Source organism: Telopea speciosissima, chromosome 2 (genome assembly GCF_018873765.1).
Source record: "Telopea speciosissima isolate NSW1024214 ecotype Mountain lineage chromosome 2, Tspe_v1, whole genome shotgun sequence".
Lineage (NCBI taxonomy): Eukaryota > Viridiplantae > Streptophyta > Magnoliopsida > Proteales > Proteaceae > Telopea > Telopea speciosissima.
In genome coordinates, this window is record NC_057917.1 from 14004834 (window position 1) to 14029204 (window position 24371).

Here is a 24371-nt window from a genome sequence, read left to right on the forward strand (position 1 = left end):
AGGACATTGAAGCTTATCTATCCACAAATAATTTAGCAAATGTTAATCACCTCCATTATATTATCTTCGTGACTGATGGTGTATTTAATAAAATGTCTTTTGTAAGGAGGTTAAGTGATCAATAGAGATGCAAATTTAAATTTTATTGTAGCAGAAATCTTACACATGTGAACTTGTGTTTGCTATCTTCAAAAGTTGATGCAATGAGGCATGGATGTTTATGTTGAATCCAATAATGGTTGTTCTTGATTTGCACTAATCATTGTTAATACCTAAAATCTTAGATGGTTTTTCTTTCATACTTATTTTTAGGAGCACTGGTGAAATTATTTAATGTTCTGCATTTTAAAGCACATGTACTAATTATTAGGATTTATTGTTTTCTACTAGAGTACGTATTAGCTAGTGACACTGTCATAAACAATTAGTTAGCCAAATGACAAAAGAACAAGAAGAAAACTACAAATTAATAAAAGAGAAGGTTCTTTGGGCAAGTGGTAGAGTGGACGAGCGCACCAATGAGGTGAGGCAAAATGGTATTAAATAATTTACCAAAAAAAGGGTATTGAATATAGGAGGGTAGCGAGGTCATTTCATGTGAGGAGAAAAAAGATAGACACAGAGGTGCTAGCACACCTGCCCTAAAGGCTTATAACCTTTTCTTTTAATTATATTGTTGTTATTTTTCCAAGCATCACTGGATCACCTGATTAAATATTTTATTTTATTGACCAAGAGAAATAAAGAGACAAAAAAGAAAAAGGAAAAAGTCTTGATGTCACCATACATGATAATAGATGAATTGTAACCATAACCAACAATGACCAATTGTTTAGGCAGGTGGTCAAATTTCAGCCTCAAAACCCAATATTAATCCTTACATGTAACACTATACCTTCCATGTATGTCTGTGCATCCCTTTTAGCCCCGTTATTGTATTTTTAAATTTGTTTAGTGGCTTAGTTTGCCATGTGGCCAACTTTGATTGCTCTGAAACTCAACATGTGAATAAGAGCCTAAATTAATGTCTACTTTTCCACAAAAATTTCAACACTGTATAAACTGCCACATGACAAGATTGAGTGGACATGATTGCAATTCATTTGTTACATATTTGTGACAACAAGATTAACCACACAAAGGGTAAATTATAGCTAGGTTTGTAACGTTTTGAGAAACTATGCCGAGGATACCTAATGTTTGATATGTTATGTTTGGGATATCTTTTTTTATATTTTTCTAACTTTTTTTCATACAACAACTATCATCACATACTGCTTACCCCCCAAAAATAAAAAATAAAAAAAATTGTCACATCACCACCTCCTCTCTCGATGGAATAGATGTGGTCTTTCGCAGTCACCTCGGTTTGTTTTGCCGATGATTTATTCGTTTTTGGGAGGGTTTAGAAAACAAATGCTACCAAGCTCTTGGAACTTTTTCATGGTTTCTCTAACTTTTCAGGGCTGACTATCAACCAGTAGAAGTCAAACCTCTTCTTTGCAAACGTAGCTTCTGAGGTGCACCAATTTTTCTGTCATTCCCTAGGATTCCCCATTGGCAGCCTTCCCATTAAATATTTGGGGGTGCCGCTAGCATCTAAATCCTTAATGGCTATAGACTATGCTAGCCTCCTCTCAAAGGTGGAAGGGAGGCTGTGTTCGTGGAAGACAAAATCCCTGTCTTTTGCGGGAAGGTTGACCCTAATCCAATCGGTGATCATGGGTATTTTGGCGTATTGGCTCAATTTCTTTCCCCTACCCCAGAAAGTCATAAAGGACTTAGAGAGTATGCTGGCTAAGTTCCTCTGGCGTGGTGGTATTGAGAGGGGAATGCACAAAGTAGCTTGGAACCATGTTTGTAGGCCATGTGAGGAAGGCGGTTTGCGTCTACGGCAACTGGGTGACTGGAACAAGGCGGCACTAATGAGGCATGTTTGGAATTTGGCATCAGGGTTGAACACATGTTGGGGCCTTTTTATAGCTCACCGTTGGTTGAAGAAACACTCGGTTTGGTCCCTATCGACCCCTACACAATGCTGTGCATCTTTCAAGGCTATTTTGCAAACTAGAACTGAAGTTGTAAAGTGCATCCGATACCTGCTTCGCTCTGGCGAGGATACCTTACTCTGGATTGATCCTTGGCTGCCAAATGGTCCCATCGCCCATCCAGGTTTACTTATAGCCGAAGCTTCGGGAAGGAACATTTTTGATAAGGTAAATGCTCTTCTTACCACAGGGGAGCAATGGGACCCCGATGTGACTGATCCAGCTCTACTAAGCAGGTGGGGAGACATCTCTGCCGCCAAGCTCCATGACTGACTTCCCCATGATATGGCGGTCTGGACACCTACTTCTAATGGGCAGTTCAATCTTAAGTCTGCCTGGCAAGCTATTCGATCGCGGGGACCACGGCTGGTTTGGCACAGGCTTATTTGGTTCCCTCTGCACCAACCTCGATTTTCCTTTATTGCATGGTTGGCGGTATTGGGCAGGTTGATCACTTGTGATAAGCTTATGTCATAGGGGGTGATCTCTGATGCAAAATGTCTCATTTGTCAAGATGCAGTTGAATCATTAGACCACATATTCTTTCAGTGTCCTTACTCGAAGGAAATCTGGAAAGGCGTCCTCAAGTTGAATGGTTTTGCCAGAGACCCCCTCTCGTCTTGGCAGGGGGAGATTACCTGGCTGACCTCTCACTTTAAAGAAGACTCTTTGCTTAATTCAGTTCGATGCTTCAGTTTTGTCTCTACAGTATATCGGATGGTTGGAACGTAACAACAGAATTCACAAGCAGGAGACGTGTTGTGCAAAGCAGACCCTGCATCATATTACTCAAGGCACCAGGTGCCGTTTCTCTAATATCAAGCAACAAGTGCCGGAATCGAGCAGAATGAGGGAATTTTTTGCAAGATGGTAGATTGGGGTTACCTATAAACATGAGAGGATTCTGTCTCTGAGTTGGCCATGCCCTCCTATGGTATGGGCAGCTCTTAACTGCGATGGATCTATGAGGGGTGCTATCGGTGGGTACAGTGCCCTGGCTCGCAATGAGAATGGTAGAGCTCTGTTTGCTATTGTCGGTGGAATGAGGGTGGACAATATTTTGTACATTGAGCTATTGGCGATCAGTAAGGCACTGTCCATCAGAGTTCCGTAGGTCCAAGTGCGCTCTGACTCCAGGTGTGCGATTCAAACGATCACTGGCAATTTCTTGACCCCGTGGTATGCCATAGGTGTGGTCGAGGAAATTCAGAGACTTCGCGATAGTTTTCATAGTTGCACTTTTGCTCATTAATTTAGAGAAGTCAACAGAGGTGCTGATTTTTTGGCTGGTCTACTCCAATCAAACCAGGAATTACACTTGGGAATCGACTGTCTTCTAGTGGCTCTCTCCAGTATCTTAAGGGATGATGCCAACGGAAAGGTAAGATTGTAAATTTATAGTAACTATTACCAATTTATAATATAATCTCCTTATTCTCCAAGAAAAAAAAAAAAAAAAACATGGAAAAAATTGCGGCAGTATTGGGCTAAAAACTGCGGCCCATGTCTTGAACGTTCAGGCCGTTGAGGAGCTTAAACTAACTAAAAAAAGTCCATGTCCGTCCATCGTCGCGGTGACCGTCTCGACTTATGCTAGTCTGCTACAAGCTGGCCGACGCAGGTGAGTCGGTGAGAGAGAGAGAGAGAGAGAGAGAGAGAGAGAGGGAGAGAAATTGTCAACTGCAATCGTTTGTTCTTCAATGGCTCAAATTCCCAACTTAGATAATGCCCCTCTGAATCTGACATCCCTCAGGTACAATAATTTTAAGTTTTGAACTTTTCCAATTATTTATTATGATTTATGACCGCCATTGATAGGACCTCGAAAATTTTCCCAATTTGATCTTTGTCACAACCAGAGAGCAGTCCCAGAAAGAGCTCCTTAACATTCTAAAGAATGTAAGTTAAATTTCATTCTATTTCATTGTTTTGCATTTCAGTTCCCAATTGAAGTAATTTCAATTTGCAGAGCTGAAATTTCATGTTTTCGTTTCCTGTAGTTTCGTGGGAAGAAGTGTTTAGTTTTGGATCCGAAGCTTGCTGGATCACTGTCATTGGTCGTCCCTACATCGGTCCTTAAGGTACGTTTCTTTTCTAACTCTTTGTGCTTTAGTTTTCGCTCTAGTCGCAGAATGGTTGAAAAGAAGGATGACACCTAATATTTTGTACTGGTTACTCAAAGTAGGTCTGAATGAAACTCAAGAGACCTCTGGGCTGATCCCAATGACACCATACAGACAGAAAGTGGAATTTTAAGAGGAAAAGATTCGGGGATTCTATCTGCCCAGCTCAAATGTAGACACATTTGGCAAATTATTTCCTGTGTGTAAGGAGGAGCTCAAAAAGATAAGGCCACCTTGGAGGAAGCATAAGAACCCTGGATGAACTTCAATAGAATAACCCAAGGACTATCAATAAATATAGGTGGGGGGTGGGTGGGAGAAAAGGAACTGATAGCGAATCTAAGGCAGAGGGAAGCATGAACCACCCGAAATCATGACCTATCTCCCATGACACCTTGAAATTCCAAAAAATGCTGGAAACATAATTCATTGTGACACCAGTAATGACACCAGTAATGATTTTGCACTCACTATAGCCAAGATGGCTCTCTCTTTTAGCTCTAAGGTTCCCTCAATAACCTTCAGAATCATATGGACAATGAGGCCTATATTCATCCACTGCGAAGGTCTAAAACTGTCCATGTTCTTGGTCCAAATGACCTCATTTTTATTGAACCTTGAATTCAAGTGTACTTTTACCCTTCTGATTTGGTTGTATATTTTGCAGGAACAAGGAGTTGAACTGCGGCATCTATCTACTGAACCAGTTCAGACAGAATGCACAAGAATAATCTACCTTGTTCGCTCCCACCTTAGTTTTATGAAACTCATCTCTTCACACATTCAACATGATATTTCCAAAGGACTTCAGAGGGAGTACTCTGTTTATTTTGCCCCTCGTCGCACTGTTGCTTGTGAGAAGGTGAGCTACTTGCGGCATTTGATCGTGTGATGTAATTATAATTTTACATTTAAATCTCTAACTAACTACGTCTATGAGATATTTTTAATGAAATTGCTGGAACTTTCTATGGTGCAAGCATTTGTAAACTTGTAAGTATATTGGTAAAGATATTGTATCTCATATCCGCAAACATAATTTGATTTTATTTGTGGGGTAGGGTGCTATCATACAGATTGTTTAGAGTATGCTTAGGCTCTGAGTTGGGTATATATCCATTTTTGTTTTGTTGGTAATTTTGATCTTCCAAAAAAAAAAGGTTTTGGTCAATGCTCGCAATAAATTTTGAAAATTGTGTAAGATGCAGGTTCTTGTGATTGAAGACACTTTTCAGCATGCATCTAGTCAATTAGTTAAAGAAATGAAGTTTAATTGGTGAATCCTAAGTGATTCCTTTAAATATTCTAATTTGGAGAAGTTTACCGATTTTGCAGATATTAGAGGAAGAAAATGTTCATCACTTGTTGTCTATAGGGGAGTACCCTCTTTATGTAATTCCATTGGATGAGGATGTGCTGTCATTTGAACTTGACCTGGCTTCTAAAGTATGCTAATGTTTGACCACTTGAGCTGTTATGGTTTTTTTCATGTATTTTATTATTTTTTTACTCCCTCTCCTTTAGAGCTTCTAATATCCGGACATGGTGCTTTGTACTCTTATAGGAATTCCAGGTTGATGGTGATGCAAGCACCCTTTGGCATATTGCAAAAGCTATTCATAAGCTCGAGGTTTGTACTGCATGTAATTTGAGACATTCTTTTCTTTTAAAAAATTATAAAGATAGTTTTTCTACTGCTTCATAATGACAAAGGCTGAGTATTAAGAATGCAACCTAAAATGCTAAACAGATGAGCACAGATATAGGTTGGCTCAAATAAATATCTTAAAAAAATATTTAAAAAATTCAGTTCTGCTCCTCTTTTTGACTTTCTCATTTTAAGATTCTATTGTTTGAAATTGTATTTTTGAATATATGAAGCATGAGCACAGATATAGGTTGGCTCAAATAAATATCTTTAAAAAAAATGTAAAAAAATTCAGTTCTGCTCCTCTTTTTCGCTTTCTCATTTCAAGAGTCTATTGTTTGAAATTGTATTTTTGAATATATGAAGCATGAGCACAGATATAGGTTGGCTCAAATAAATATCTTTAAAAAAATGTTTAAAAATTCAGTTCTGCTCCTCTTTTTCACTTTCTCATTTTAAGATTCTATTGTTTGAAATTGTATTTTTGAATATATGAAGCTCAAGCTGTTTAGCAGGTTTTCTGGCTTACTATACCTACTGATAGTGCTTTTTGGAAGTTACTTCATAGACCCAGTAGGACTAGCTGTAGATCATAGTTATCAAGGCGGGAAGGCGACCATGGCGTTTTAGAGGGTAAAAAATCAAGGCGACACCACCATGGCGCCCAAGGCGTCCAAGGCGACCAAGGAGCCTGGACGCCATGGCGACGCCTTGATAACTATGCTGTAGATACAAGGGATGAAAATCCATCGCACGCGATGGGGGTCAATTGCGAACCACGTCTCATAGGGCTTGCTCTAGACTACAGTACCCTCTCACGTCGCAGGAGGATAACTGATTAGAAGGGAGTCGCCACCTAGAAAAGGGTCTAGGACCCATAAATGTCTTCCCCAGTTAGGGGAGAAAAATGACTCACAATGGACATGGCTGTGGTCTGCCCAGATCACTGGGTGAGTGTCAAGTTACGAACTGGGAAGGTGTTAGGCACCCAGTCCGCCCAGCCAAAGGCTGGTCTCCATCTATATAGACTATTGCTATTATCTAATCCTACTAACTAGTCTCAAGTCTAGATCAATAGGTAAAGCCCTAAAACTAGGTAACTAGGTATGACAAAGGGCAGCCCTAATCCAAATGGCTGTTACCCTAAGTTAATAATGTATGCTACATTAAGCTAAGTTAAACTAATTAAAGATTAAACCTACTGATTTAATTATGAATTATGCAATCCTAAATTAGACTAATTATAGTTAATTAGGCATAATCCTAAAAGATTGATTAAGTAGATTATTGAATCCTAATTAATCTAGTGGATGGAAGACTTTTAATTAATCTAAAGCTAAATTAATTAATGGAAGAAGTAAATTAAATTAACTACGTTAGTTGGATGAGTTGAACCTAGGTGATCTAATTAACTTGATTAAATCTAAACCTACAGCTTAATTAAATGACTTATGAGACCTGTAATATAGGAAATCAGAGAAGAGGAAGAAGAGAAGAGAAGAAGAGAATGGAACAGCAGCCGCAACTTTCTATTGATCTCATAATGAAAAGAATACAATATAAATTGGGATAGGGGCAAATCTGGAAAAGACCAAAATAAAAGAAACACAAATAGAGACCCACAAAGGATCTCGGTATTAGCTGCAGATGCTAATACTGAGACCCATAGGTGGGCCCCACTCGACACTTCTAACACTCCCCCTCAAGTTGGAGCATATACATCAATCATGCCTAGCTTGTTACCAATATAATCGATCCGCCCACTACCCAAAGGCTTAGTAAATACATCTGCAAGCTGCTCTCCGGTTCTAACATGACTTGGAAGAATCAGACCACTTTGCATCTTCTCACGAACAAAATGGCAATCAATCTCAATAAGCTTCGTCCTCTCATGGAACATAGGATTTGAAGCAATATGAATGGCCGCTTGATTATCACACCACAGTTGCATGGGAACCAATGTCTTAAAACCCAACTCAGACAACTACTGTTGTATCCAAATCAACTCACAAGTTAAATGTGCCATAGCTCTATATTCTGATTCAACACTTGAACGGGCTATAACACTTTGTTTCTTGCTTTTCCAAGAAACAAGATTTCCTCCAACAAACGTACAATACCCTGTAGTTGATCTCCTGTCTACTGGAGAACCTGTCCAGTCAGCATATGAAAATCCCTCAACTTTGTTATGGCCATGATCTTGATATACTACTCCTCTACCCGAAGCCTTCTTAAGATATCGTAAAATACGTATAACAGTACCCCAATGAGTAGTCCGAGGAGAAGAGAGAATCTGGTTCACCATACTAACAGTAAATGGAATATCTGGTTGGGTAACGGTTAAATAGTTTAACTTACCCACCAGTCTTCTATACCTCTCAGGATCATCAAGAACATCTCCCCCTTCAGCGGTAAGCTTCATATTGTGATCCATAGGAGAGTTAATAGGCTTGGACCCAAGCATGCCTGTCTCAGTAAGTAAATCCCAAACATACTTTCTCTGTGACAGAAAAACTCCCTTCTTTGATTGAGCCACTTCAATTCCCAAAAAGTACTTCAACTTCCCCAAATCCTTAGGCTGAAATTTTTGCTGCAGGTATGATTTTAACTCCATAATGCTTGCTTAATCATCACCAGTAATAATAATATCATCCACGTATACGATCAGAAAAATCTTCCCCACACCTGAGTGTCTATAATAGAAAGAGTGGTCACCTCCACACCTAGATAGACCAAATTCAAGAACAACTTCAATAAAGCGACCAAACCATGCACGAGGGGACTGTTTCAGCTCATACAGAGACTTTTTTAATCGACAAACCATGCCAGACACCCCCTGAGCAACAAATCCGGGAGGTTGCCCCATATATACCTCTTCCTGCAAAGTACCATGCAAAAATGCATTCTTGACATCCAGTTGAAACAAAGGCCAGTGATTGGATGCAGCAAGAGATATCAAAATACGAACTGAAGTAAGTTTGGCAATGGGGGAGAAGGTATCCAAATAATCTACACCATACACTTGAGTATAATCTTTCGCTACAAGTCTCACTTTTAAACGAGCAAGAGAACCATCAGGGTTCACCTTCACAACATATACCCATCTACAACCAATAGCAGTCTTTCCCGGGGGCAGCGGAACAAGTTCCCAAGTGTGATTCATCTCCAAAGCCAACAATTCTTCCTCCATAGCTGTCCTCTAGCCAGGACTAGATAATGCCTTTGTTATAGACTTGGGAAGGGGATGAGCCTCAATAGTAGACAAAAAGGAACGAAAAAAGACAAACCAGAATATGAAACAAAGTTGGAAATAGAGTGTTAAGTACAGCTACGAGTACTTTTTCGTTTAGCAGTGGGAATATCAAGATAAAAAACAATAGGATCAACTGTAGGCAGGCTGGCATCAGGATCTGCAGCAGAAGAAGACAGGACAAAGTCCATAAGCACAGGGGGGCAGCAGCTACCTTCGGATGCTGGGTGTAAACCTGAATAATAGGAGGGCGGTGAGCAGCAACTGTGGGAGCAGAACCCTGTGGCAAAGAGGAGTGGATAACATAAACAGGGACATCATCATCCAATTCAGAAGCAGGGACTGTTTCAGCATGATAGGGGATGGACTCAAAAAATGACACATCAGCCGTAACAAAATACTTACGCAAAACAGGTGAATAACAGTGATACCCTTTCTGGATACAAGAATAGGCAAATAAAATACATTTAAGAGCTCTAGGATCAAGCTTCGACAAACCAATCCAATGGTCACGAGTGAAGCAAACACACCCAAAAATACGAGGAGGTAACGCAAACAATGGCTCTTTAGGAAATAACAAAGAACGAGGAATACTTCCCTTTTAAAACTGAGGAGGGCATATGATTAATAATATAATTGGCTGTCATCACCGCATCAGCCCAAAAATTTTTTGGAACTTGCATCTCAAATAACATGGACCGTGTAACTTCAAGTAAATGTCGGTTCTTCCTTTCTGCCACACCATTTTGTTGAGGCGTGTCAGAACAGGAAGATTGATAAATCATACCATGCTGAACCATGAAAGTAGAAAAGGGTGCAGAAAAATACTTGGTGTTGTCACTACGCAAAATTTTTATACAAACACCAAATTGAGTACGAATTTAAGAAACAAAGCTCAAAAAATGGAAAACAACTCAGAACCATTTTTCATTAAATATAACCAAGTGACCCTTGAATGGTCATCAACAAAAGTAACAAAATATTTAAATCCCAAGTTGGAGGTAATGGGACACGGACCCCATACATCAGAATGGACTAAAGCAAAAGGAAAAGCTGAATGCTTAGAGACTCTAGGGGGATAGCTCACACGATGGAGTTTCCCAAACTGACATGACTCACATTCAAGAATAGAAATAGAAGCAAAACTAGGATCTAATTTTTTAAGACTCTCCAACGATGGATGACCAAGCCGACAGTGAATTTGATGGTGAGAAGACACTGGAACAAGCAACCGAACCGGACCTTCAAGTAAATACAGCCCCCTTGACTCCCGTCCTCTACCAATTGTCTTCTTCGTAGCAAGATCTTGAAAAACACACGAATTAGGGAAAAAGGTTACGGAACAATTTAGAGCTTTGGTTAACTTACTAACAGTCATGAGATTAAACGGAAAATTGGGAAGGTAGAGAAAAGAGGGCAAGGACATAGAAGAATTGGGGTAAGCAATACCAATGCCTTTAACCTTTACTAAGGACCCATTGGCTAAAGTAATACTGGAAGATGACAAGGAAGAAAAGATACCTGACATTCCCGACATGTGATTAGATGCCCCTGAATCAATAATCCAGGGATGCGATGTAGTGGAGAGACATGCAATGGTATTACCTGTCTTAATTAAAGTAGCAGTGGAAGAAGTGGGTTGTGAGATCTGAAACTGATTATACCGGGCATACTCGTCCTCTGACATAACAACTACCTTACCCTCAGATGATTGAGACTGAGGGGCTGAATCCAAAGTAGTAGCTGAATTAGCAAACTGCTGCTGTTGTGCTGGTTTCCCATGGAGCTTCCAACAAAACCTTTGAATATGTCCAGGCTGGCCACAATGGTGACAAGTCCATACAGTACTCAATCCATTAGAAGATGTACCAGATTGGCTAAAACCCTGCTGATTTGGTCCTGGTCCCTTTCCTGTGCCGCAACCACCTCCACGGCCACGGCCTCCCCCATGATTTCCACCTGCACCACGGACAATTCCACCAGCCCCTGTTTGGGATACCAGGGCTGAATTCTCAACTATAGGAGCAGCATCACGAGAACTCTCATGAGATACACGAAGCACCCTAGAAAATGTATCAGTGAGTGATGCAACAGTCTCACCACCAAGGATCTGTGATCTAACAGATTCATACACTTGTCCAAGGCCTCCCAAGAAACCCATAACCGCCAACTGCTCCCTTTGGTTCTGCATCTGTTTCACATCAGAAGAGATTGGAAGGAGGGACATCAGCTCCTCATACATTCTTTTGAAATCAGAAAAAAACTGAGTGATAGACCGCCCCTTCCTCTTTGTCCGATAAAAGTCTTGAGATAGCTCATAAATTCGTGACAAATTATTCTGACCAGAATATAAAACTCCAAGATACTCCCGTAACTCCTTAACTGTGTCAATGTGAGTAACCAAATCCACTATGTGATTCTCCATCAAATTTAACATCTGATCAAGAATCCTAGCATCGATGGTATCCCAAGTTGTATCTCCAGCAGGTTTGGTGCTCGTCAGATGTGCCTGCTGGTCACGACCAGTCAAGACCAGGTTCACAATTTTCCTCCATTGCTGGAAATTTGTGACACCTTCAAGTTTCTTCTCCGTGATTCGATTGGAAGATGAAGAAACAACTTCTGTAACCAGATTCTGTTTTGTCTCATCACCCATGCTTGGTAGTGGAAAAAGTGACTAATATCACCAACCAACAAAGAAGCCGAGAACACACCACTCCAGCAAAAAACTGAGAATACACCACTCCAGCAAAAACTGAGAATCTCTCACCAAATAATCAAAACACACCAAAGGCTGTCACTAACCTGAAAGTAATGCAGCCACCAATCCCAATCGAATCACCATAAAACATATATCAAGCTAATCAATAGCTTGCTGCCATCAAATCTCGCATAGCACCACCAAAAAAACCTTCAGAAATCTGCTCTGTTTTTTTTTTAATTAGAGTAACAGATTTAATCCATTGCTGCAACAACCAAATCCACAATCCATGAACCAGCAAAGATAAGGGGTGAAATCACCCCTTTTTCCTTAAGAGCGCAAGTCTCTGGTAGGTTACCAGAAATCACAGAAAATAGAAGGAAAAAAAAAAAAAGAAAAAAGAGAGAAAGAAAAGGGGACTACATATGGCTGTGTACCAGTGCTAGTGGCTCAGCTCTGATACCATGTAATATAGGAAATTAGAAAAGAGGAAGAAGAGAAGAAGAGAAGAAGAGAATGGAACAGCAGCCACAACTTTCTATTGATCTCATAATGAAAAGAATACAATATAAATAGGGATAGGGGCAAATCTGGAAAAGACCAGAATGAAAGAAACACAAATCGAGACTTCGGTATTAGCTCCAGATGCTAATACCGAGACCCATAGGTGGGCCCCACTCGACACCTCTAACAAGACCTAATTAGGCTAATTACGCTTTTAAGCTAATCCTGCATAATGTATTCAAGGATATTATAAGATCCTAAAGTAAAAGTTTTTAATTATCTTACACTACATTAATCATCTCGAAGCTAAAATGATTACCGAATGCATTATACTATGACTATGTTATGTGCTAATAATATATTAGACTATTATGTATATACATATTAAAGGTTGTAATATATTAGCAACTAAGGTTGTACTGTGCTATATTAATATACAATCTAAATTATATTTATGTACTAGTACATATAAGTAAATTATGATGTGAGTGCTAAGACTTTATTACCATAAGGTAACATACATCGGAAATATCAAATCTAAGTATAATAGAAGACAATGGAAGACTTTTATTGTAATTAATTGACTCAAAACGACTAGTGTAATTACACTAAGCATGTTGGGCCATGAAATAAATCTAATTACATTACCTTCTGTTAATCGAATGGCTGAAAACTCATTTAGTCTAACTATACTTGGCAAGATGCATGGAATGAGAATTTAACTAAGATTAGTTAAGCATGCAAGTTATTTAATTTAATTAAACATTATTCTAAGCACATGGCGAATTGCACAGCTACATCTAAGATTAATTATACCAAAATAATTCCTAATTACGGGCCTAATGATTGAGGACTTGTGTTGATTTGAATTTGATTGAAGTGCATGGCACTAGGAATGAGGCCATTGGAAGACCCAAAATTAGAATTTGCAGCATGCTTTCTGAATCCCCATTAGCAGGTTGTGCACTCGTAACCCAATAGATGAGTTGGATTGAGGACTGGAAAACCCAAAGATTGGTTCAATTGTGTACCGATTGAATTGGACTTTTCAATTTGAACTGGATTGGGTTCATTTTATTGGGAACAAGGCCATTGGTGGGATCTACTTATGAGCTGGATCAGGGGTTGCAAAACCCAAATATTGGTCCAATTATAAATTGGATTGACCTTATTATCTTGAATTGAATTGAATTTGATTGTATTTGGAATGGGGAGATTGGAGCCCAAATGACTTGAATTATGATGCGCCCCCGGGTCCCTTACGGGTTTATAAGCTCATAGCAAGCTCTACGCACACGATCCTATCAGATGTTCGTGCGTGGGCCAAAGCCCGAATCAATATTCAAATCTGAACCTAGCGACCATGGCCCAAATGAGGTATGAAATCTGAAACCAGCCAGCCTATTAACGCAAATTTCTTATGGTGGGTTTTCATGAATGGATCGGTTGAATTGGATTAGCATTGTTTTGATTTTGATTGAAGTGCATGGCACTTGAAATGGGGCCATTGGACCCAACAGACATATATTGTGGTGCGCACCCCAGGTCCCAATTTATCTGCTACACACTCGTAGCCCAAGTGTGGGCTGGCTGCTCCTCACACGTTCAAATCAAATGCTGGTAAAGAGGCTAGCAATGAATCCAGGATTTAAAGGAGTCCAGACCCCGGTATTGGGTCAGACCTACATAAAATGTACCTTTTGCAATTAAAACTTGGAAGAAATCAAGCACTCATGATTCAAACCAATATTGGGTAGAATGCCACACCAATGACTCACAACCCATTCAATAGATTAATTGAAATCACTCTAAAGCAAACCCAAGCAAAACCAACCCACGTGTAACATAGCCCCTGCTCAAACTTAATTTGGGTCCTACGATTTAGGGTGTTTGGCCAGAAATAAATAAAGGCCTTTGAATCTAGTGTCTTTGATCAGGATTGAACTCAACCTCATGATCTAAGGCTCCAATAAGCTTTGATCACAGCCCTACACTCTTAAGGCTTCCCATCATAATGCAAAATCATCCTGGCTAGGAGTCCGGACATGAACACAAGCTGCTCCCGGGGTGCGGCCACAGAGTCCAACAAATGATGGTCGTCAACGGAGAAAACAACCGGAATTCCTACCGAAATGCACACCAGTGACACATGGAACGGGAAGCGAGATTACCATATTACAGCGCCTAATATAATATATTAACAAAAATAAAACAAGTAAAGAAGGAAAAAGGGTTGTAATGGAGAGGATTACCTGAGGGAGTTACCGGAGTATGGCTATCGGGCTCTGAGCCTCCGGCGACGACAAGCACAACAGAAAATTAAAATGGGGATGGGGACTATATTACAAACCAATTAAAAATAAAATAAAACTAAATCAAAATAAGGGGAGGGAAGCTATTGCAGCAACAGCACATGTGCAAACCCAGCAGAGGCGTAGATGGTGGCGATGGAGCTTCGAACTGCAACGGTGTAGCGCCTGAAGTTGAGGGAACTCCGCACGGTAGATGAACAAGAGTGAACCAAAGTTGCCAGCTCAAATGGCCTCTAACGGACTGAACTGGCCTCAGTTGGAATTTCGGCATCCTCAGAGTTTCGAACCCGAGCAGGAAGAGAAAACATATTTCTCGGAGATGGGTTTTAGATGGAGAAGAGAGAAGGGAGTGTTGGAGATTGGGTTAAATGGAAAGTATAAAAGGGGGAAGAGAGAAGAGAGGATGGGGAATGGGTTTCAGCGAAGGTGAAATGGAGGAGATAAAGAGATGGAGAAGAAGAAGAAGAAGAGAAAGATAGAGGAGCGGAATACCCTCTGCCATGACTGATTAGCAAAGAAGAAGGAAGAGGGATTGATGGCGGTTTTCTTTAGTTTTCCCCCAGCTCAGAGGAGATCAGCCATGTTGTTTCAGTTGAGCTTCTTTTGGAAACCAAAAACCAACGAAATCCCAAAAAACTGATTTTTTCTTGTCTTCTTTTGGAACCCCCTCTAATAGTTTTGGGTTAGGACTTTTGCTTCTACAGATTTTTTTCTTGTGCTTTTTTGTTTGACCTAACTCAGGTCGGTTTCTTCCCTTGAATTTTTTTTTGTTTTGTTTTGTTCTTAGAGCCTACCGACTACACCTCTTAGAGGCTTAGGTATTTTGCTTTGTTTTTTGTTATTTTTTGTTTTGGTTAGATTTTTAGGTCAAGTGGTTAGGTGTCATGTGGCAATCTAATATCACTTGAAATGGAATCATAATTCTACAAAGTCTAGAGGTGCATTCCAAAATTGTAATTTCCAAACCATTGGTCAGAAATCGACGCGCAATGTGCCATCCGGAAACTCGTTCTGAACACTTTTCAATGATGTGAGATGCAAGCGCAGCCTTAGCTGAGAACTTTGCCGCAAACATGCCACAAATTGGCTCACTGGCCATGTAATGTAAATGAGAATTGAGAGCCAATTCACACCGCTCTCGCACCAAAGCATAGTGTTCGATCCGAGGAACGGACAACACTAATCCGCACCGTCGAAATCCAATTTTTGAAGATATTTTTCCTTAAATTTTTATGGGGGCAATTTGGTCAATTCAAAACTAAAACTCGAATTTTATTAAAGTTTGAAACAAGAGATGTCGAATCTCCTTGTGTCATCATCGCCAGGGGGTGGTGACAAAATTAGGTGTCTACACTAGCCAATGATGGAGTGTATATAAAATTAGAAGTTCATGTAAACTTAGGAATATCAGGAATGGTGTCTGTCATTATAGTGTTTCATTGACTTATTTAGTTTGACATTCATCTTGAATTCTTGATTTTATGAAAAACACCATATAATTCTTTATTTATGTACCAATGATGCCTTGGTTGTCTGCTCTGATCATGACTTCTTATTCCTTCACTGTTTGTCTGTTCCTTCTTATGTTATAGTTTTCCTTTGGGTTAATACCCAACGTGAGGGCCAAAGGAAGAGCATCGGTAAGGGTTGCTGATCTTCTGAGCCACATGCAAGGGGAGGAGCCAGTTAACTCGTCGGATGTAATTAAAAATATATCTTTTTGGGCATTGGATTTGGTTTTGCAATTTGCCTGCTTTGATTGGTCAATATGCACCCTACAGTCATTTGCTAATAATTGGCCTGTCACTTCAGATGGGGGCTGCAGAGATAAATACACTTATCCTGTTGGATAGAGAGGTAATTATTGTTTCTTCACAATTTAGTACTGTTAATATGGCAATTGGTTTGGCAGATTATTTCTATACGAATTTGTGGTGAATATGCTACTTCATCTCCACTTTTATTCTGATTTATAAGTGTCTATTGCCAAATTGAAATTCATGTTCCTACACTCACCTATAGTTTAGTGGCTTTTATTAATACTAGACTAGAACTTAAATCGATTGAATTAATAAAAAGTTTTGGTTCTGATGTTGAGGTTGAGATAAATAAGGGCGTACCCTGTGCACGAGGCTCCTGCCACTGCGGGGTCTGGGGAGGGTCATAATGTACTGAATTATTATCCAGGATATCTTATCAATTAATAATTTTTTTTTCTCAAACGATAATTGGCCCCAAGAAATTTATTATTTAATTCTCTTGCATTTAATTCTAAAGCTATCTCTAGAGTTTAGCTATCTTCACAGAATGGTTTACACCAGCACTTAATTTTTTGTATGTTTGAGGTGTCTTTTTTTTAGTTGTCAACTTGCTATAAAATGAAGGCCTAATTTACTTGATCTGGCCTGAGTTTGGGAAGTTTTTATTATCATCATCTATGTTTTTAGAGGTGACAATTTTACTGCTGAGTGTTGATCTTTCTCTCTGTCTACTCCAATTTACTTGCTCTTATTTGTTCTAATGGAGTGTGTGGCTCTAGTTTTTCTGTGGGACATCTGACCATATTCTTGATATCGATGGGGATAAAGTCAATCATTTATGTCCCAACATTTTCTTTGTTTTATGTTCTAGGAATTTATTCTTGATTGTAACCTTAATGCATAAAAAACTAGTTTCTCATTGAGTTACATGCGGAGCTCCCCACCTTTTTTATATGTGATATATACCTTCAACGTGGGGATGGGTATCCAGGAACAAATGGACTTCGAGTTTATGCTTGACATGGGTTCTGGATGGTGGAAAATAGCTTCTTATTCATAGCCATAGGGTCCATCAGCTATGGTGATTGTGTCTGGCTCTTAGTTAGTAAATACGCGTACAATTCGCGTATTATTTGCGTATCCAAACATTTTAATAAAAAAAACGTATTTTACCATATGTATCCATATTTATGCTAAAAAGCACGTTTTTTATATGATAGGGTATTAAACACATATAAATACGTATTAAATGTATTTAATACTTTTTAAACTTAAATGTATACGGGGCGTCTCCGAATCCATCTTTTTGATGAGTTTTTAGCCAAGATGCGCAAAAACGTGGCAGGTTGGAAGGGTAAATTATTATCTTCAGGTGGGAGAGTGACTCTTGTGAAGCACGTCTTGAGCTCTATGCCAGTTCACATTGTCTCTACTCTGAATCCTCCAAAGGCTGTGATTAGGAAATTTAATGGTATCTGTGCTGACTTCTTATGGGGCTATTCTGACTGGGGTAAGCGACACCACTGGGTGGGGTGGCACAAGATCACTCAACATCTTGAAGAAGGGGGTCTTGGCATTCACAGGCTGGAAGATATTAGTATGGCTTTGAGACTAACGGGCCTTTGGAGAATCATGCATGAAAGTTCCCTTTGGTGCTCTTTCTTCAAAGCTAAATTTCTTCAAAATCAGCATCTTGCTTTGGCGAACCAAAGGAACATAGGAACCATCTCCTGGAGAAGAGCTTTCCAGCACAAGGAATTATTACTTACTAACTCCAGGTGGCTCATTGGTTCGGGGAACATTAAATTTTGGCTGGATAACTAGTCAGGATGGGGCCCACTTTTGGACCAGGTGGATGGGGCGATCAACCTGGACTTGGATACTCGAGTTGGAGATGTGCTACATATTGATGGCTCTTGGGATGTCAATATCTTGATGCAAATTGATTCCCAGGCTGTCAGAGACAGTATCTTGAGCAGTTTCTATTCCATCTCGCATATGGAAGATAAATTAGTGTGGCCTTCTTCTAGTGACGGTACCTTCTCCACCAAATCCGCTTGGGATATAATCAGAACTTCCTCGACTCCGAAACCATTTATAAAATGGCTATGAAACCGTGCTCTCCCCCTGAAAATCGGTTTCTTTTCCTGGCAGATCATGTGTGGCGACATCCCCACCGATGAATCGTTGAAAGGTTTGGGCATTCCCTTGGTTTCCAAATGTCTTTGTTGTGCTTCGCCTGCTTCTGAGTCGACTTCTCACTGTTTGGTGGAAGGGAGGACAGCTTATAAGGTTTGGAACTACTTTTCCTTAGTTTTCAATGTGGAGATATTAATGTCCCAAGATGCCAGAGGGCGTATGTTATTTTGGCAGGAACATGCTAAGGGGAAAGGCATAAGTGGAAATATCATGGGGTTGATCCCATCTCTCATTTTTTGGGAATTGTGGAAGGAAAGGAACAACAGAAGGCAAGGAGGGAGACCTAGACCGGCTAGTGTCATTGTGGAAGTGGTGAAGAATTGGGTGAAAGAAATCCCTTGTGTTGCCTCCAAAAGATCAGTCTCTTTTAGGGATAGGAATGTCCTCCAAGTGTTCAATATTGCTCATGCTTCTTTTCGTTGCAAGCCACCTTTAGCAGTTTTTTGGTGTCCCCCCTTCACGGCTGTAAAGCTCAATGTGGATGGGGCTTGTAGAGGTAACCTTGGTGTGGGGGGAGGGGGAGGGATTATTAGGGATGAAGAGGAAAAGTTCTGGCGGCTTTTGCTCACTTTTATGGGGAGTGTACCAACTCCATTGCAGAATTTAGAGCCTTAAGGGATGGTCTTAAGCTCTGTGCTGAATTGGGTCTTGAAGATTTCCATGTAAATTCAGATTCCTCATTAATGGTTCACTGTGTCTCTGTAAAGAGATGCAATATTTGGAAGGGATGGTACTGGTTCCAGGACATTCTGGCTTTGGTGCAAGCCCTTCGGCCGATGGTATCTTTCACTTCCAGAGAAGGTAACAGAGCGGCTGACTGGCTAGCTAATTATGCCTGCGACTTGGCATCGAACACGACTTTTCTTTCGTGGCTCGACTTCCCCCCGGAACTGAGGAAAATAGTTTGGGAGGATGCAATAGGCTTACCTGTTATTCGTAAGTAGTCTTTGTCTATGGGAGGGTTGGATGCAGGTTTTATCTGCACTTGTGTGTTGGTTGAGAGAGTGAAAAGTTTGTCTTTTCCGTGGGTTGGGGTAAGGCGGGTTAAGTCCCCCCCCCCCATTGTACTTGATTTTTATGAGTTGACTATTCAATAAAATGCCAGGGGCCAGCCCGGGTCCCAAATAATATTCGGGTTAAAAAAAAAGTACTTTTTAAACTTAAAGTTATTTTGTGAAAAAAAAAAAAAATATCAAAACTAAAACAAAAAAACACGCAAAAGTCCCCATTCTCTTCAAGTCCTCTTCTTCTTCGAACCCTAGCTGCCGCTACCCCAATCCCATTCATCTTCTCCATCTCCGTTAAATGGCCGCCGGTGAATCTTCCTATAAGGCTTAAATCCTCAACGGCGACAGCGACTCTTCTCGTTCTTCAAGGCTGATGGCTCTGCTGAAGAGTGAAGACTATCCATCTCTGTTCCTCTTCTTCTTCTCAGTTGTAAGTCGTTTCTTATATGGTCTCCTTTTAATTCAATTTTTTGATATGGGTACTACAAATACTGTGAGTTCATCGCTTTTTTTTTGTTGAAAATATTTTCTCCCCCAGTTCTTAATTTGTCTCCGGCAATGATTATTACTGTTTTTGATGGGTTTGGTGAGGATTTTCGGTTAGGTTATTATGGTTTGTTTTGTACTTAGCATGCTGAGAACAACTGCCTCTTGTGTGATGTAAGCAGCACTCTGTTTTTCGTATTTGATTTTGTTTTTCATTTATTTTCCCTTAATTTGAGTTGTTACTAAATTGTTCTTGTTGAGATAAGGCTACGTTAGCCACTAGGGGTAACCTAGTCCTAGTTGGCTTTCGTTACTTATTTTATTTTGATTAGTTTTTAATTGTTTTTTTCCTGTTTTTCCTCCCTATACGATTTCTATTTGGGATTCCTAGTTATAGTGGGAATTTCTAGTAGGAATAGGATTGGGGGGGATTCATATCTTTGCTGTAATTTGTTTTTATTATAAATAAGAGGCTGGGGTGATTGATCAGATCATCTAAGCATTATTCCCAAGGCTGTTTACATGGTATCAGAGCCTAATCTGATCTAGGAACAGCTACCCTCGATTTCTGGTTCTCTCCTCTCTCTTATTTCTCAGTTTTTTCTTTTTTTCTGATCTTCCTCCTTCTCGGTTTCTGGTTTTTTCCTTTTTTCTTTCTCTCCACCACTCTCAGCCTCTTTCTCTCCATCAGGGCAGCAACTATGAGGTGATTGAAAGCAAATTTAGTTGCTGCCCTCAATGTCACCTCATTGAAGATCGAAGAACAGTGGTGTGACCTATTTCTGCTGGCAGGTTTTTTCCATCCTTGGAGATCGAGCTATTTTTTCAACTGGAGTTTGATTTCTGCACTTACGGAGATTGGTTCCTGCTATTATTGGTCTGCACCAGCCCTTGTTTGAAGACTGCAACATTGGTTTAGATCCAATTCTGCATTTTTTCCTGCAATCAGGGTTTTTGCAATCAGATTTTATTCCTAAATTTGTCAAAAATTTAGGGTTTTTTATTGGCTCATAAGAAAGAGCTAATTTTTGGAAGATATCTTCCCTGCTATTAGAGGGAAACTCGACCTCAGTTTCAGCCCATTCTGCAGGCTGAAAATTCTGCAATTTCAAAACCCATTATTCACACTCGAATCAGGCTTTTTGAAGATCTGATTTTTCCTCTACTTGGCTGAATCATGGGTGACTCAGAGATGGCTACTGCTACTTCTGGAGGAGATCAAACTAGGTCTGATTTTCTCCCTTATGCTGCTGCCATCAAGCTTGATGGTACAAACTACTTAATTTGGGCCAGATCATTATCCCTAACAGTGGCTGGAAGGGGACTCACTGGCCATCTTACTGGCACCACCAAACAACCTACTGAAGAAGGGGCTGCTCGTACTAAATGGGCTGCCAATGATTCAATGGTAATGTCCTTTATTTTAAACTCTATGACCACTGACCTCTCTAGTTAGTATTTTCTCCTTGATACTGCTACACAGATATGGACAGCTGTCAAGGGCACTTATGGTCGTTCAGGTTGTGGTGCTCAGGTTTATGAAATTAGGAAGACACTCCAAAACACTACTCAGAAGGAGATGTCTGTCACCAAATACTATGCTGCCCTCAAGTGTTTGTGGCAACAATTGGATCACTATGCTCGGTTTCAGCCTACTACTACTGCTGATATTACTGCCTACCACACCTATGTAGACCAATTCCGTGTCTAGGATTTCCTGGCTGGCCTCAATGATGACTATGACCCTATTCGGGTGCAAGTCCTTGGACGGGTTCCTTTCCCTACTCTAGAGGAGACCTTTTCTTATGTTCACAGTGAAGAGACACGAAGGGCTGCCATGATGATTACTCCCAAAGTTGAGAGATCAGCCTTACAGACTGCTGGTTCCACTCTTGTTGCTTCTGCTGACAGTGTTGCTACATCTACTACTACTACCAAAGAGCCTGTTAAGTGTGAGTATTGTCACAAACCATATCACACTAAGGTTCAGTGTTGGAAATTACATTGGAAGCCAGCTGATTTTGAGGCTAAACGTGGTCGTGCTAAGTCTAAAAACAAAGCCAATCTTACTGAAAGTGTAGCTCCAACTCCCACTGCTGACATCGGGTTCTCCCAGGAAGAACTCCAGGCTCTACATCGTATGCTGAACACATCTGCTGCCTCTACTACGTCTGCTGCCAATTCAGGTTCTTTCTTTACCCGTGCAGGTATTTCCTTTGCTGGTCATTGTGCATCAGTAGTATCCACTCCATGGATCATAGATTCTGGTGCTACTGATCACATGACAGGTTCTTCTAATCTTTTTAATACATATTCTCCTGCTTCTGGTAAGGATAAAGTCAAAATTGCTGATGGGTCCCTCTCCTCCATCTCAGGAAAAGGATCCATTGGTTGTTCTCCTTCTCTTACACTGTCATCTGTGTTGCATATTCCCAAATTTACAACTAACCTTCTTTCCATTAGCAGTATCACTAAATCCCATTGTAAAGTGACTTTTTTTCCCACTCACTGTGTCTTTCAGGAACTGGACTCGGGGAAGACGATTGGATCGGGTAAAGTGCATGGTGGATTGTACCTACTTGATGGCGATCCTAAACATACTCAGACTTTACCTTCGGCATCTTTCTCCTTTGACTTACATAAATGGCACTCTAGACTAGGCCATCTCCCTTTAGGTACTTTATCAAATTTATTTCCTGCATTAGTTAAAGACTGTAATAAGGAAGACTTTTTGTGAGCCTTGTGTCTTGGCTAAACAGACACGTTCAACTTATCCTATTTCTAATAAAAGATCCTCTTCCTTATTCCATATTGTTCATACTGATGTGTGGGGGCCTAGTAGGAAAGCTTCCCTGACTGGCCATCGGTGGTATGCCACTTTCATTGACTGCTATTCTAGGTTCACTTGGGTATACCTTATGCACACAAAAAGTGAAGTTTTTTTTATGTTTTCAACACTTTCATCAAATGATTAAGACCCAATTTAATGCCACTCTTCAAATTTTAAGGAGTAACAATGGGAAAGAGTATATGGAAGGTCAGTTCCAAAAATACCTTGCTGCACATGGAATCCTCAATCAGACCAGCTGTGTCGATACTCCAGCCCAAAATGGTGTGGCTGAGAGAAAAAACCGCCACCTCTTAGAGGTGGCTAGGGCTCTTATGTTTGCTCGCAATGTCCCTTCCCTTTATTGGGGGGATACTGTCCTTACTGCAACCTATTTAATTAATAGGCTGCCCAGTTGGGTTCTTCTTTCGAAAGCCCCTATTGAGCTATTACTTGTCTCTTTTTCCTTTATAGTCCACCTAAGATATTTGGCTGCGTTTGTTATGCCAGGGATACAAGGTCCCCTGGTAAACTTGACCCACGTAGCCTCCGCTGCATTTTCTTGGGATGCTCTGCTACCCAAAAGGGGTACAAATGTTACTACCCTCCATCACGCAGGACTTTTGTCAGCATGGATGTTGTCTTTCATGAAAATGTTCCATATTATGTGTCCCCACCTCTTCAGGGGGAGAGTGTTAGTGAAGATGTGCTGACTATTGACTCTCCACCTCCACTTCAGTTTGTTTACCATGAGTCTGAACCAGTTCGGCCTGCCCCTGGTACTCCCCCTGAGTCAGGGGGAGAGGTTCCTATATAGGGGGAGACCATTTCTATTCAGGGGGAGCAAGCTACCCCGGTCCAGACTCCTGTCCAGAGGACTATTAGTGAATTTCAGAGGAGGATTGATGCCAATAATATGAAGACCTATACAAGGAAACATAAGCAGGTTCAATCAACTGTTGCTCCAGTACCCATCCAATTGCCGAACCCGGATGCAGAATCTGCCTCTCCACCTGGTAATGTTCCTGATTTACCTATTGCTCTTCGCAAAGGTGTCAGATCTTGCACTCAGCATCCGATATCTCATGTTGTTTCTTATGATTCCCTTTCCCCATCCTTTCGTGCCTTTGTTTCTTCTCTTTCTTCTGTTCGTATTCCTAACAATTAGCAAGAAGCTTTATCAGACGGAAAGTGGGAGGCAGCTATGATGGAAGAAATGGAAGCCCTGAAAAAAAATAACACATGGGAGCTTGCGGTTCTTCCACCTGGGAAGAAAATCGTTGGATGCAAATGGGTGTTTGTGGTGAAACAGAAGGTGGATGGCACTGTGGATAGGTATAAGGCATGACTTGTGGCCAAAGGGTTCACTCAGACACACGGCATTGATTACCAGGAAACTTTTGCACCGGTTGCCAAGTTAAATACTGTTCGTGTGTTATTATCTTGTGCAGTCAACTTTGGATGGGATTTACAGTAGCTAGATGTAAAAAATGCCTTCCTAAATGG

At 40.5% G+C, this 24371-nt stretch overlaps 1 protein-coding gene across 4 annotated transcripts in view; it reads left to right on the forward strand.

Annotated features, from left to right (window-relative positions):
• The first annotated feature begins 3712 nt into the window (after nucleotides 1-3712).
• The window catches only part of LOC122652835 (vacuolar protein-sorting-associated protein 33 homolog), a 63547-nt gene continuing 42888 nt past the window's right edge, over nucleotides 3713-24371 (forward strand). The window contains exons 1-8 of one of the 4 annotated variants that reach the window (XM_043846709.1): nucleotides 3713-3801; nucleotides 3908-3947; nucleotides 4049-4129; nucleotides 4839-5033; nucleotides 5507-5617; nucleotides 5736-5801; nucleotides 16179-16286; nucleotides 16399-16443. In XM_043846709.1, the coding sequence (XP_043702644.1) occupies nucleotides 3749-3801; nucleotides 3908-3947; nucleotides 4049-4129; nucleotides 4839-5033; nucleotides 5507-5617; nucleotides 5736-5801; nucleotides 16179-16286; nucleotides 16399-16443 (699 nt within the window). In that variant the 5' untranslated portion in view covers nucleotides 3713-3748. The remainder of the gene's footprint in view (nucleotides 3802-3907; nucleotides 3948-4048; nucleotides 4130-4838; nucleotides 5034-5506; nucleotides 5618-5735; nucleotides 5802-16178; nucleotides 16287-16398; nucleotides 16444-24371) is intronic. The other 3 variants (XM_043846710.1, XM_043846711.1, XM_043846712.1) reach the window with 3 other exon arrangements.